The sequence below is a fragment of the Brachyistius frenatus genome, unplaced genomic scaffold, assembly GCF_029030835.1.
Source record: "Brachyistius frenatus isolate BFR_SWC_R1_liver_20210118 unplaced genomic scaffold, ASM2903083v1 Contig_10, whole genome shotgun sequence".
Taxonomy (NCBI): Eukaryota; Metazoa; Chordata; class Actinopteri; family Embiotocidae; genus Brachyistius; species Brachyistius frenatus.
The window spans coordinates 3,681,808-3,696,482 of record NW_027210609.1 but is presented as its reverse complement, the minus strand read 5'-3'; the positions used below and the strand labels follow the sequence as shown (position 1 = coordinate 3,696,482).

At 37.3% G+C, this 14,675-nt stretch overlaps 1 protein-coding gene across 3 annotated transcripts; it reads left to right on the top strand.

Annotated features, from left to right (window-relative positions):
* Window positions 1–262: 262 nt before the first annotated feature.
* On the top strand, window positions 263–14,374 carry soat2 (sterol O-acyltransferase 2). 3 transcript variants are annotated; one of them, XM_069690944.1, is made up of 16 exons: window positions 263–489; window positions 2,499–2,579; window positions 2,909–2,967; window positions 3,192–3,331; window positions 3,453–3,506; window positions 4,171–4,278; window positions 4,988–5,270; window positions 6,328–6,403; window positions 7,250–7,334; window positions 7,715–7,760; window positions 8,041–8,170; window positions 8,542–8,639; window positions 10,251–10,349; window positions 10,540–10,675; window positions 11,184–11,329; window positions 13,926–14,374. In XM_069690944.1, exons 2-16 carry the CDS (start codon window positions 2,507–2,509, stop codon window positions 13,980–13,982), a joined length of 1,590 nt encoding a protein of 529 aa, XP_069547045.1. In that variant the 5' UTR covers window positions 263–489; window positions 2,499–2,506; the 3' UTR covers window positions 13,983–14,374. The 3 variants fall into 3 exon arrangements, with proteins under 3 accessions (XP_069547045.1, XP_069547043.1, XP_069547044.1); XM_069690942.1 differs by having other exon boundaries at window positions 2,446–2,579; XM_069690943.1 differs by having other exon boundaries at window positions 2,400–2,579.
* Window positions 14,375–14,675: the final 301 nt, after the last annotated feature.

Below are 14,675 nucleotides of genomic sequence, written 5' to 3'. Positions count from 1 at the left end.
AAGTGGATCTTTTCAGAAAAAACTTTACAAATGAATGTTTTAAGATGTTTAGTTAAAGCAGTTAGATTTTTTTTGTTTTCATCTTTACTCTGACTTGTAGAAAACCTTTGACCGAGATGACTGACCTCGAAATAACTTGCTACAAATATGAAAATATCTTCAGCTAAGAGTGCATACCAGCAAAATAAACTATATGAATACATTTTGCAATAACAATCTATCTCCCTGAATATGTACGAATTCAGGACAAACTCCATCCAGCAGAGGATGTGAAGATGGGTTGGGCAGTGAGGAATCTAGCTAGCACAGGGCCAGGAGCCAAAAGGGCAAAGTACAAAGTTTCAGCTGAGGAAAGGACAAAGCATGGATTATAACAACTGGGACATAGACTTACTGAAACATACTCCACCAACTCTTGTCTCAGTGCGAGTCGTTGACCAACAGTGCCTCATCCTGTGGACCGCTGACGGAGCCTGAGGCTAAAAGACTGTGAGTACAAATGTAATGCAATGACAAATGTCTCTGATGGATGTCTGTTCTATTTTAAACGTCTGTGCAGGCGGGAACCAATAATTTTGAAATTTGGGATTCATGTTCAAGATTATGACCAATTTTTAAAATCCTTGTCTGAACAATTCACTGAAAGCAAGTTGGAATTTAATCAGTTTACATTGATTTTAATTTTGACCTCACAGACATTTCTTTAATAGACTATAAACCACTGAGCAAACAAATACAAAACAAAACCACACAAAAATGTATAACATGGACTGAAATGCTTATTTTGTTCAGACTTACAACAAAGACATTTATTGATTTAGCTCAAGACGGCAGAAAGGCTCATTGACAACATCAAATGTAACTATTCGGATATAATTTCGGTGCAAATGTACCATTTCAATTGTCCTTTTTCTGGTCTTCTTGAAAAAAAAAAAAATACATACTTATACTAGAGCATACAGTGTGTTTTTATTTTTTTCTGATCATCCATCTACATTTTCACTTATTACAGAAACTGGGATTAGGAAAGAACTTTTGAAAAAAATGATCAGTCTAATATCCTAAAAACTACAAATTGTTTTATATTTAAATTTCCCTCAATATCTACAAAAATAACAACCACGTTGTACGTCACAGATTAAAAGGATCATTGATTAAATAAACAACCAATGCCACAGCTTTCCCTAAAATGTTGCATCATACTGTACATGTAAACTAGATAATAGAACTGAGTTCAAAGGGGTTCCTGAAACTATCAAACCAATAATGTTACACACCACAGACGTGTCCTTTTCTGCCCAAGTCTGGATTTTCTGGCTGTCTAGTGTTGATGAAAGTAGGTCATGGATCCTAATCAAAAAAAATTGAACAGCTCTCCAGAAGCCTGTGGATGATGTTTTATTGAAATAAGACTAATTCAGTAATAATGCAAGAATATTTTTGAAAAGGCAACTTGTTGGAATTATTACCAGCTGCTCTTAAAATGACACGATCCGCTATAATTTCTATTAAACAAAAAACAACTACACATCAATGGTTTCATATACCATGGTTTTATAAACATTACCAAATGATCGTTCACCTTAAACAATACTCTGTAAAAGATTGTTGCTCGAGGGTCATCTACTCGCAAACGTGTTTTTCTTCATCTGTCTCAGACATTTAATCATCTGCAGCCTATTTATAATCTCTATATCTGTGCAAAGTTTATCGGCTGTATTGACATTTCTCCTGAAGAGTATGGAAAATAGCATGTTTTAGAAAATGAGGTCACTCAGTGTCTATTACTGCTCCCTGGAAGTCTGTTTAACACAACCTCTCCATCGGTCTCCTGTGTATCTTATCTATAAAGCGTAAAGCTCCACTCGGGACAGGTACTCTTATCATTTGTTTATATTGTTTAGCTTGAACTGCAATGACTGTAGGAACACTCTTGTTATGGAAAACCACTGCAGGTAACTCTCGTTCAAAAACCCCTGACCTATTTAGGGTTAACGATTCTCTCTACGTTATCAAACTTTAGCAAAAGATACAACATGAATCACGAGGTGATTAGAGACTGTTGCTGAACTTTCCCCTTTGGGTTGAAGCAATACAGGTGTGTTGCACCACTGTCTAGTGATGTCACAGCACTTTTAGAGGGGTAAACACCTGATGTAATATCATTCATTGGGGTGTTTAGATCCATGGAAAGCAGTGCACTCACATGCCTCTGCAGTAAGGGACTATTTTACCTTAGATTCAAGCAGGACCCTAATCATGTGTGGATCCAAAATGATTTAATATTTAAAGCTAAATCTAGCAAACACAAGCATTAATCACCCTCTCCAACAGGCTTCCATACAATGTCACATGCATTACTATTGGCAAGTTTTTCAGTTTCCATCATTTATCCTGAGGGAGGCAACAGTGTGTGTGAGACTAACCTGCCACTTCGATGTGCAGGATCATCCATGTGAGCCCCAGTTGTCAGTTCTAATACTTGTTGCCCGTTCCAGTGGGAACAATGACGACTGCAGAGCCAACTAACGGAGTTTGTCATCGCAACATCAAGGCTCGTCAATCAGATACCAGCCATGGTATGGGAAAAAGGATTGTTTTCAACTGGGTCTTGTGGAAGTAACTGCATATTGTGTCGTGTTTGTGATAAAAGAAAAATAACATCATTTTAAAATCTTCTGTATGTAAAAGATTAAGCCACATACTGTTTAGTATTGTAAGTTTGGAGACTGTAATTCTTGGTGTTATTCAAACCAAAAGTCAAGTTTTTCTTACTGCTGTATTGAATTTTCATTGTCGTCCTAATTCACCTTCCTGATTTTGGATATCTGCCAGTTTCAGCTATGAGATGTGCAATATTTTGTATATTGTATGGTTTGGTAACATATCTTCCTTCCTCTCTCTGTAGCTGGGAACCATGATAATGTGCAGGAAGAGGATCTGAAGCAGTGGAAAAAATATTCACAGGTAATTTAATTGCCTCATTTGATAGAGAATAATCATAACAAAGTGCTTTACAAAAGACAGAAATAAGGCAATAAAATTAAGTGAAAACAGTGACATACATTCCCACATTATTAACATATACAGTACAGACAGTATATAAACATGCACAAAGACATTCCAGGGTACTCTATAAATTAAGAAAATAAAAAATAAAAAAAATTCTCCTCCTCCTCCTCCTCATGTAGAAGGTAAAGACGAAAGTCCTGAAGCAGGTCCAGGATCAGCTCAGTGAAATCCTAGACGGTGCTCTGACTGAGTCCGTCCAACCGCACACTAACAACCAGCCGCCAGTTAATGGACAGACAACAAATAAACCCTCGTCCAGGTGAGCGGGAGATAAATTTTATTAGCTCACAATTTATTTTGTGTTGGTCTGGTAGAAATATATATTTTCTCATTCGCTGCAGTAAAATGTGTGTCTTCAATCTTTGTGTGGTTTATGTTAGATTTCAGAGAATGGACGATGGCAAAGTGTTTCAGGACAGGGCATCACTGTTGGAGTGAGTATAAAGGACTGGCAGGCTATTTCCTGTTTTTAGAGCAAAAACAAGACAAAGTGCATACCAGTGTCAGCCACACTAATCGACTGATCTACCAAATGTCTGAAAATAGTGAGAAACACTCCTCATACTATTATAAAGCCCAAGATATCTTGGTTTGTCTGAACAACAGTATAAAATCCAAATATATTTAGTTTACAATGAGATAAATTAAAGCTGCAGAAATTTGGCATTTTTGCCTTAAAATGTCTTTGTTATCCACCAAACTAAACAAGTTTGACATACCACACCTAAATATTTTTTACCTACCTTGGCCTACTTTGGTTATTACAAAATATATTTGTCCAAAAATAATATTTAAACTTTTTAGTATATGATAACTTGTTTATGATGTTATATGATGATTTGTATATAAAGAAATGACAAACAACCTCATATACCCTTCTGATTAGGGGAAGTTAAAAATATGCATATGCATGGTATGTAGGATCCAGTACAATGCACTACACAATATAGATCATTCAGATGGAGCCACAGGCATGTTGGTGTTTAGTGTAGCTCGGTAAACATGTACACACATGAATGCTCATGAATACATTGCAGAGCCCTTTTAATGACTTTGTTATCTCTTTATTTTTTTCTGTGTTTCGTCTTCTTTGATCAGCGAACTGTTTGAGATCAGCCACATCAGGACCATCTACCACATGTTCTTAGCTGTATTCCTCATCTTCGGTTTGAGCACGCTGGCTGTTGACTACATCGACCAGGGCAGGTCTGTGCGCATGTGTTGATGTCTGGAGATGTGTATATATGTATGAGAAGCATTAAACTCTATAAGCCTGAAATAAAGCTAAAAGAAAAGTCTTTGAAAACGTCTTCTTCTTATCTTCTACTCATCCTCGTTGCATCTCTCCCTCCCTGCCTCTCTGCTCATCTGGCTGCAGAAAGATTGTGCAATCAATCCCTCTGAGTGTTTCTGCTGTTGCTTTGGGCAGCTCAGCAATGATTTGGTTGTTTGCGATTGTAAATATTCCTCATTTGAACGAGTGCCAGTGGGCCACTTCACTGTGTGCCAATCATTTTATACATTCACCCTCAGTTAAGATTGGGTAAATTGATGAACTAAATAATAATGTAGCGGTTTTGAATTAATAAAATGCTTCGACATGCTCCAATGAGTGAGTTTTTTAAATCTTCTATTATTATCAACAGAGGGGTCTTTTTGAAATAAGATAAAGTATTATGAAAAATATTCAATGCACTTAACTATTCCTGCCATGAATTAAACTCAGCTATGCTCTAATTTCATTCAAATGGCTATTCAAAACCCTGAACAGATCACAGTGCCAGACAGTGTCCTTAATTTAAATTTTAGATTTTAAAAAGCTTCTTAAAGTATTCTTAATAAAAAAGTATTTACCCATTGTCTTTTACATAATGATTATAATTTGTAATTGTTGGATTTTTCTATGCAATCTCAGGTTGGTCTTGGAGTTCGACCTGCTGTTCTTCGCCTTTGGGAAGCTGGGGACCGTCACCTGGGCCTGGGTCATTATGTTTGTTTACGCCCTGCTCGTTCCCTACTACATCCTAATGTTCTGGGGCTCTTTGTACCACAAGTCCCCCTCCAAATGGGGTCTCTCTCTGGGGACAGGATTGATCCTATCTGCCATACAGGCCTGCGTTCTGGGACTCTTCCCGATCTACGTGGTTGTACACCATCAGCTGCCACCTGCCTCACGCTTCATTGTGATACTGGAGCAGGTACGTGTGTTTGTATGTCAGAAATAAATTCTGTTGTTGGGTGGGAAGGTAATACTTGTTTGATCGCACATGAGCAGCAAGTATCTTTTTTTTTTTTTTTTTTTTTCAGTTAGCCCTTTGGTAGGAAATTGAGGCTATCGGGCTATTTATAGGTTTTAAGTTTGTTTAAAGTTCAAATAGCATTGAATCTCCCCGGGAGGATGGTTTATCTTATTTATTGTTACAAAGCAAACTGCTGCTTTGCATAAAAAGTCCTTCAGAATTAAACTAAGCAAAACAATTTTTTATTAGTAATGACCTGGGCTAGAAACACCCTGTGCTGTGCATGAAATTATATTCGCCGGTAATCCAAATTATAAAAGCAGCCATTCATTGCCATCAGCTGGAACATTGCGATGAGGAAGACTAGCTGGCCAGAAATGGAAACCTTCCAACTGGAAAGTCACCAAAAGGGACAGCAAGCAGATCTGAGTTGAGCCACCGTTTGAACATCACAGACACATACTGTAATACCTCCTCATCCTCTTTATTACACCGGCCCCGGTCTCCAAAAGCCATCTTAATACTCAGATCATTTTAGCTCCGTTTGATGGACTGAGATAATCCCGGTGCTCAGATGCTTTTGGGAAACCTAGTTCTGATCCTCATTTGACCCAGGTCCGAATAATTGTTTGTAATTTAAACGAGCAGTCTTACACTGAATTTGATGCATAAATAAGTGTGGTAAATTGATTAACTTGTCCAAAAGGAGTAAGTGGTTCTCTGCTTTATGCAGATTGATGACCCATCATGTCTGAACTGCTGCTTATGACAAGTTACAATAAACTGGATCTCCAACTGTGCTGCTGTCTGCACTGCCATGCTTTACGGTTCCCCTTTTGTTCCCCTCCTGGTTAATTAGCATAGAAAGAAATTATGACACAGAAATAGCAGGTTTAGGCCATAAAGATCTGATTTGTTATGTCTGACGCCTTGTCAGTTCATGCAGAACAGATAAAGTAGAAAAATACTGATAGACTGTCTCACTTCACATAATAATCATATTCAATTTCCTCAGATTCGATTCCAAATGAAGACCTACTCTTTCCTCAGAGAAATGGCTCCTCTTATTATGAAGACTGCACCAAAGAAAGGTACTGTACCGTATTATATTGACGTCAGGTGTATTTACTCCCAAGGTGCTATCATTACTCACAGTGACACTCCCAGAGAATGAAAAAAGAGCACTCGGCAGGTTACTTATCTAATGATTCATGCTGAAGTTAAAATTAACAATGAATACATCCACACATAGTAAATAACTCTGAGTAAGTGTGGCCCCGTGAGACACTTTTGTAAGTCTTTTAGTGGGAGATAAAGTTAAGAAACATGGAGGTGAGACTTGTGACTGCAAAATAATACTAAACCACAAATAAAAATTCCTGAAGAAAATAGTAAAACTGACGTGAAGTAGCTTTATAGAAGACACCTCAGTCTGCCATGTCCGTGGTTGAAGATGAAATTGAAAACGAGACGAGTGTTTAACACAGAATGTCTATTAAACGCAGTTTTTGCGGAACAATGCTGTTTTACAAGGTTTAAGTGTCATCAGTATTAGCCAGGATGAAGTACAGAAAACACTTCAGGAAAAGTAATTGGAGACTCTATAAGACAGACAATTTGGTTTAATGACTTAACGATTTTGTGATGAACGTCATTTAATTTTACTCAAAGCCATTTCTTAGCAGGTTACTGCATTAAGGCACAGCAAAACTAAAGAGTTCACAAATGGGACATTTAAATGGCTGATATTATGACTCAGAATAAAATGAAAGTAATGAAATGAAAAGCAGAAGTGTGAACCACAGATCTTAGCTTTTTTGAATCAAACTTTCTTTAAAATTATTCAAGTAACGTGTGACAAAAAACTTTTTGTGGGACTCAAAACTGGACTTAATAATGTGATCGTCGTACTTACTGAATTATCTTTGTCTTTTCAGGAGAAAGTCACAGATTCCCAACATTGTCCAGCTATCTGTACTTCCTCTTTTGTCCAACACTCATTTACAGGGAGTCGTACCCTCGGTAAGACATATCATCCTTTTTCCTGGATCCTCCTGCTCTTTTTTTTTTTTTATAATGCTTTGAACACATGTTATTGGACAAACTGGGTGTCGGGTTAATCTTGTGCCACAAACTGCTTTAAATCAAAACAATCTGGTAGCATTTTGTATTCATAACAATTTTTAAATCGCTCTGAATTTAGCTCAACAAATTAAACATTTATTTAAATGGAAGATATGGCGATCGTGTTTGAGTTCATCTTATGGGAGATGCGGTAGAGCCAAAAAACTACAGACAAATGCAGGCCACATGACATCAGAAAACATACCTTAAGAATTGGGCTCCCATGATGGATAATTGCACACCATTAATAATTGTGACATGCTTTCTTTTCTATACAGAAATAGCCACATACGATGGAAGTACGTTGGTGTTACTCTTGGTATGGTAAGATTAAACTCTGCTTACAATTTAAGCCTTTCATTTTAAGATTGGTTGGAATATGTAATACAGTCTACAAAGAAAGCCTTTGTGAGGCTGCTGACCTAGAAAAGATGAAATTGCACTTGTGTATTGTATGATAAAATAGACCAATCTTGAACTACAGAGGCTTTACAGCTTTAATCTATTTTCACAAATTTGTTCTCCATTTTATTTCTTCCTTTTTTTTTCTTTTTTTTATGTCCTTGTAATTCTTTTTTTTCATATTTTCATGCTCAATTTGTAGATTTTGGGATGCCTGTTTTACGGCTACTTTATCCTGGTCCGTCTTTGCGTGCCCGCCTTCAGACCTGACACCAACCAGCCCTTTAGTAAACGAACAATGGTCCTGGCTGTGTTCCACTCTATATTACCAGGTACTTTATATTATCAGTGACCTACTGGCAATGATGGAAGGAAGTCGTGTTATCTAACTTTGCTCACATCACTTCTGCTTATAACATCTGTTACTTCTCATATGTATGACTGGTTAATGTATTACTTTCAGTTAAATGGGGGGAAGCAGTCTCTGGGGTTTTTAAATCTGTGATAAGTTTAAAGATGCTATCAGACACAGGTAATCAAAGACTTTCATGTTTATTACTCTCTTTAAGTGAAGAGCTTTTTGACTAAGTGCTGATATTAGAGCATCGTTGTAATGTTTCAATTCTTCTGAGGGAGCTGGGGGCAATGCCAAAATTAAAAGTGTTCTTCATAATTTCCCCCCCTCTCTCTCTCTCTGTTTCAGGAACAATGATCCTTTTACTGTGTTTTTTCGCCTTCCTGCACTGCTGGCTCAACCTCTTTGGGGAGCTGCTGCGTTTTGCTGACAGGATGTTCTACAAGGTGTGAGGCACTGATGATTTTCTTTGGCATCACATCGCTCTCTTGTGACCGCATTCATTTAAAAAATGCTTACTTCTCCAGGTGGGACAAATCTGATGAATGACAAGTGAAATTGCGGCAAAGTGGCCTGGTGGTCCCCAAGCAGTTTAACTTTTCCATCACTGTATTCTGTTAATATATTTTGCTCTTAGACAAGAATTTGTGTCGGAAAATACTTACTTCCCTCAGTTGTTTTGTACTTAGACTTCAACAAATTTTGCTCTCGTGTGACTTTCTCCATAAGTCTGGGGGTTATGTTAAATTCATATTGTCAGATGGATTTAGATGTAAAAAAAAATTGAAATGCAAAAGGACACGAAAAGGTCCCAGGAGCAGAGATTTTTTTTTTTTTTAAATCGGTGACATACCCAAAACCTCATGGGAAAATGAAACGTACTATGCTGTGCAAACAAAAAGTCAACCAAAATTCAGTGGATAGAATGATTCTCTTTTTGTGTGTGTACCGTAATGCTTTCAGTCTTCAGGCTGATTTTTAACTGTTATCCCTTGTGCAAATGTCAAATTAGCCATTAAAATAGACTTAAGCTAGTTAGAGCACAAATGCAGTGTTTTTAAAGAAATAGTTTGGGAAAGTTTCTTTTGTGTTTTTCGTTTGTTTTTTTGAACAGTACGATAAGAAGGTTGACTGAACTTTCATTTCTGTGCATTCAGTATGAAGCTACAACAGCGAGGCCATTTGCTTAGGTTAGCTAAAAAAAAAAAACATGTGGGTCAAATATCTCCAAAATAAAAACGAATTGCCGAAGCAAAAACCTGAAAGATAATATGCTGTAAATTGTTTCCTTAATCGCTACACAAACATTAGTCGGTAATAATTTGCTGCATGCTGTAACTGTTTATTGGAGCAGTCTAATCTTGTTGTCACCTTGAGGTTGCTTGGGAAGCAGCAGAAGCGATACAGTACAGAAGTGCAACAGAGAAACTATGGTTCAACAAAAACAGGGAAAAAAAAACCTCACAAATTGTCCAGCAGTACCTGCCTGAAGATAGTGTGGTTCACAGTCACTGTTAGAAGTCTTTTTGAAGCTGTTTTGTTGTATATTTATTTGTTTGTGATGCAAATGTGACTACAACGTTTCCCTTCAGTTTCCAATCTGCTCCAGGTTTTTCTCTGAGATAGTGTTTTGTCAGTCTAGTTCTGTGTACGGCACACTATTTGATTGTGACACACGGTGAGCATTTACACTAAGGGAGGCATTTGCTTATTTTTCTAAATGGCGAACAATTGAATGAGCAAAATACTACCCAAGTCATTCTTTCTCCTCTTCCATTGGCGCTAGAGGTTCAGAACCATCCCTTCAAGACTGACTTCCGAATAGTTGAACTGGTCGAGCTTAAGGCCATATTTTTCCCCTATGCTCAGATGCTTTTAGAAGGATCAATCCAGTTTGCCTCTCACCAGTATAAATGCACAGAAATAGAATTATACCAGTATTTATGATTTAATTGCAGCTGTTTGTTATACAGGCCTTAAAACAGATGTCATTCGTTCTTTACATTTTTATTTTTATTCACACACACTGGGTACATTTTCCTCTGTTTGTTTTTCAGGACTGGTGGAACTCTACCTCTTTTGCTAACTATTATCGTACCTGGAATGTAGTGGTTCATGACTGGCTGTATTACTACGGATACAGAGACTTCCTCTGGGTGAGCAGAGTGCCAACACAGCAATGACAATTAGATAAATAATAATAAATAAAACCTATGTCCTATTCCAGTGGGTTTCATTTGGGCTTTATTTCTACAGCAGCATGTCACATGATGCAGTGCGTACTGAACCAGCCTGATCCCTGAACTTTGACCCGAACCCTCTCTGTTCTCTCTCTGATCCCTTCAGCTGTCTGAAAGGAAATTCCGAACAGCTGCCATGCTTTCTGTGTTCATCGTCTCTGCTTTGGTCCATGAGTATGCCTTGGCCATGGCCTTCGGCTTCTTCTATCCCGTCATGTTCTGCCTCTTTGCAATCTTTGGAGGTGAGGAATATGTTTATTATTCAGGGAATCATCTTAACTGCTGCATAAACACCAATTATTGGGATCTTTTGCTCTGATCCAGCTTCAGAAAATCTTTAACATAACATTAAATCCTTTCAAAAAGAGAGACATCATTAACGCTGCTGAAGTTAAAACACTGTGTCTGAATTTTCCTGTCTGTAGCTTGTTAAAATAATGTTAATGCACAATTTTTTTTTATCTTAGTGCCTTCAAGCCCTCAAAGTTAAAATCTGTAATTATTCACTCTTACATACATGCGGTGAGTGTTTTCAGGGGACTCCTAGAAATTACACTTGTGCATTGTGTCCTTGTCCTCTGGCACCCAGTGATGGTCAACTGAATGTACTGGTTTTTCATGTTTCATCTTGCCAATGTTTGTTCCTGTCCCGATGTAAACCTCCTGCTATCTCATGCTTTACACAATAAAGCATCACTGTTGTACATGTACAGTCATCAGTAATAATCCCCTTATGTGATTCTCTCTTAGTGGTGTTCAACTTTACCATGAATGACAAGCGACAGAGCCCTGTGTTCAACGTCATCATGTGGACGTGCCTCTTCCTCGGCCAAGGCGTCCAGGTGTGTCTGTACGGCCAGGAGTGGTACGCCCAGATACAATGCCCGCGGACGGGGGTACGTACTTCACTTGTGTTTTTTTCTGCAGGTAGTAGAAATGTTAAAAGGATTGATGTGATGGTCAAAAATCTCAACTGGTTAAATTTGTTCCTTTATATGGATAATTTAGTTTTTGCTCGAAGATATTTATCATCCTCGACCCAATAAAGTGTTGCTTCAGATGAATCACAGAAAATAACCTCTTTTTTTTTTTTTTTTTTGGAGAAACATGCACTTCTTCCTCAGCTTCTTGGTTGGCTTACACACAATCATTCAGCCCTTCAAGAAGCTTGACCGAATGCCCACAACACTTTATTTTATACCACAAAAACTGGGTCAGAAACCTGCTTTCTGTCAGGTTTTATTAAGCCTTGGTTTTCTTGGCTACATCCAGGACACAGGCAAGAATTTGTCTGATAAAAAATCAATACCACCTGACAGAGAGAGTGATTAGTGACCCATTTTTCAGAGGATCATATGAAGACGTGTGCCCATACGGTGAGATTCTGCTTCTGGGAGATTCATTATAGTGTTTGAAGGCATAAACAAGTTCACCACTTGATTGAGTCAAGGCTCAAGAAGCTGCAGGAGTGATGGTGAAGCCATCATGAATGAAAAATAAATACCCATCCAAAGCTGCCCTTTATATAGATAAAGTGATGGCATATTGTGGAATTTAAAATGAAAAAACAAGCTGTTTGTTTGTTGTACTCTGCACTACAAAGATATCACTAAGCAGTACGTTGACCCCAATTTTAGATGCATTTAAAAGGTAAGTAGGTCAGTAGGTGAATAAACTTAAAATCCTTTTGAAAGTGAGACTGAGCTAATGAAATCATAACTCATTAACGTATCTTTCATTAATTACTTTTCTGAAATTCTATCATTTATACTGATTTTGAATCTTTTAATTTAAGTGGTGACTTAAATATTCATATACACATTCTTACTGACAACATTGGTAAAGAACTACTTGTCTCATTTGATACTTTTGAGCTATTACAGTAGCTGGCCCAACTCACACTCAAGGTTATACTTTAGATTTGGTTGTCATGAAATGCCTTTGTATTCCCGCTGGAAATACAAGGGAACTCTAAATTATAACTTGATAATTTGATGATTAGTTTCTCCACTTATTCAAAGCTGTCAAAAAAAGGTACGTAAATGAGAGTAGTGGTGCTCTATTTTTGAAAGCTTTAACTGATTCCTAATTCAAAAACAAGGGCCTATAGACAATCTTAATCATCTTGTTTCCAAAACACACAGGGTCTTTGATGCAATACCCCTGTTAAGACTAAAATCATTTTTGGCAAACAGAAAGCACCACGGAGAAATGACAAAACATCAGCCGATCAGATGAGATAATATAAGAAGGCATAATAAAAAATAAAAAAAATAGCGTATTAGTATCCACTCAGCCCTGCAGAGACATTACGACCTTATCACCCTCTCTAAAGAGAATGTTTTATCAATTTATGCCTTTAATAAGAAAATTATTTAACAAATAGTGCAGCATCTTGAAACTTTTACTTGCTAATTAGATATTCTGCCAACAAACTTTTTAAAGTGTGTTCAGTTCTTTGAATTGTTGCATATTGAAAATGATTCACTTCTCTAAGGCATCTTTCCGGCATCATTAAAAACTGCAGTAGTCAGTGTTGAAATCAGCTCCCCATGGAACTTAAACAAGTCTGAACTGCAGTCATTTTTAAACTAAGTTAAAGACATTTCTTTTTTCTACTGCTTTTAATTACTGTTTTTGTGCCACTTTTAGTCATTCTGTAAATTGTGATTTAAACCCTGTACTTTTATTTATTTCATTTGTTTTTTATTTTATTGTCACATCTTTTTATTTGTGCCTTAAAAAGCCCTCTGGATAACCTCTGATTATGATAAGGTGCTATACAAATAAACTTGCACTTACTGTGAGTGGCATGGCGTGACTTTTACGCGAGTATTTTGATGTTGGACGTCACACAGACGTCAGAAACCAAATAAGAGTGACTGTTGGAGACAAATAGTGACATTAGCCGCTTTCCCGTTTCATTATCCCAGCTTCGTCGTCTGTTCTCGTCCCAAGGCATTTATTGCTACCACTCAGAGTGTGTGTACTTGCGTAGACACTTCTAATGTCTATGAACTTGTTCTAGAGATACACACCGAGATTACACATATAAGTCCATGTAATAGTGTAACATGTGTTGAGTAGCGGATGTGCGTAAAACTCTGACATGTATTTAGACCAGAAAAAAAAAAAAAAAAAGTGCAACACTGAGTGTTTGATGCAGTCGTAGATGTGAAGGATTTGCCTGACAGATTGGCACGGATGTACTTGGCATACTTACTCCGCTATGAACTACTGCATCTCTGTCTGTCCCCAGCGACGGCATCCTCTAAAGCCAGGGGCATCATTCACACACACACAATGGCTTAACACAGATAACTGATGTCTAAAAATAGTGCTGTTTGTAAAATTAGCTTATTACATGATAATAAATGGATATTAAATCATACTGATAAAATGTTTAAAAAGGATTACAGATGATGTTATTAGAAGGAGGACAAGGAGCTCTGTGTGAATATTTAGACTAATTCTTTTACTCTTTATCAACAGAATAGTTTCTGGGAGGTGGTGATGCCTCGATCCTGGTCCTGCAGCTATCAGAGATGAAGCTGCCTTCCTTTGGAACTGGAGGACTTGAAACACATGTAAATACGCAAGATTATCTGTTTTTAGTGTGTAAAGGATTTATAGTGGTCAACATATGACCATCACATTGTGTTTTTATTCAGGTATGATGTTATCAATATGTCGCCGATTTATTTCAGGTTTATAAAACTGTAAGAGATCTTAATTTATAAGCCCTAACCTCCCTGAATGTAATTTTTTAAAATTTCAAATGTATTTAAAAGTCCCCGAAGAACTGAGACCCAAGACCAATTTGATTGTAGATAGTGTTAAATTGAATTTTTATTTCTATTGTATTTATATTAATCCCAGAAATGGTTACAAAACCTAAAAAGAAAGCATTTTTTTTAAACTAATTAAATATTTGTGTCTATGGTTGTCTTTCATTGTTCCTTTTCTAAGATTTAAAACTTGAAACGGGTCAGAAAAGAGCCAACTTTGAACAGGCTTTGGCACAGTTAGGCCTGCAGTGTGGTGTGTTTAATCCTGCCTTGGTTGGCATTCAGATGGAAGGGATTGGTCAGGAGAGCATGTATGTCAACCAACTAGTTAGAGGCTGCACAATGTCTTATCAGTGCGCCACAAAGCCTCGGTTTGTCTGCATGCAACGTCATACATGAAGAAGAGGATTAATATTGGTACAGTGTTTGCATTGGTGATGTAATACTCTGTAAA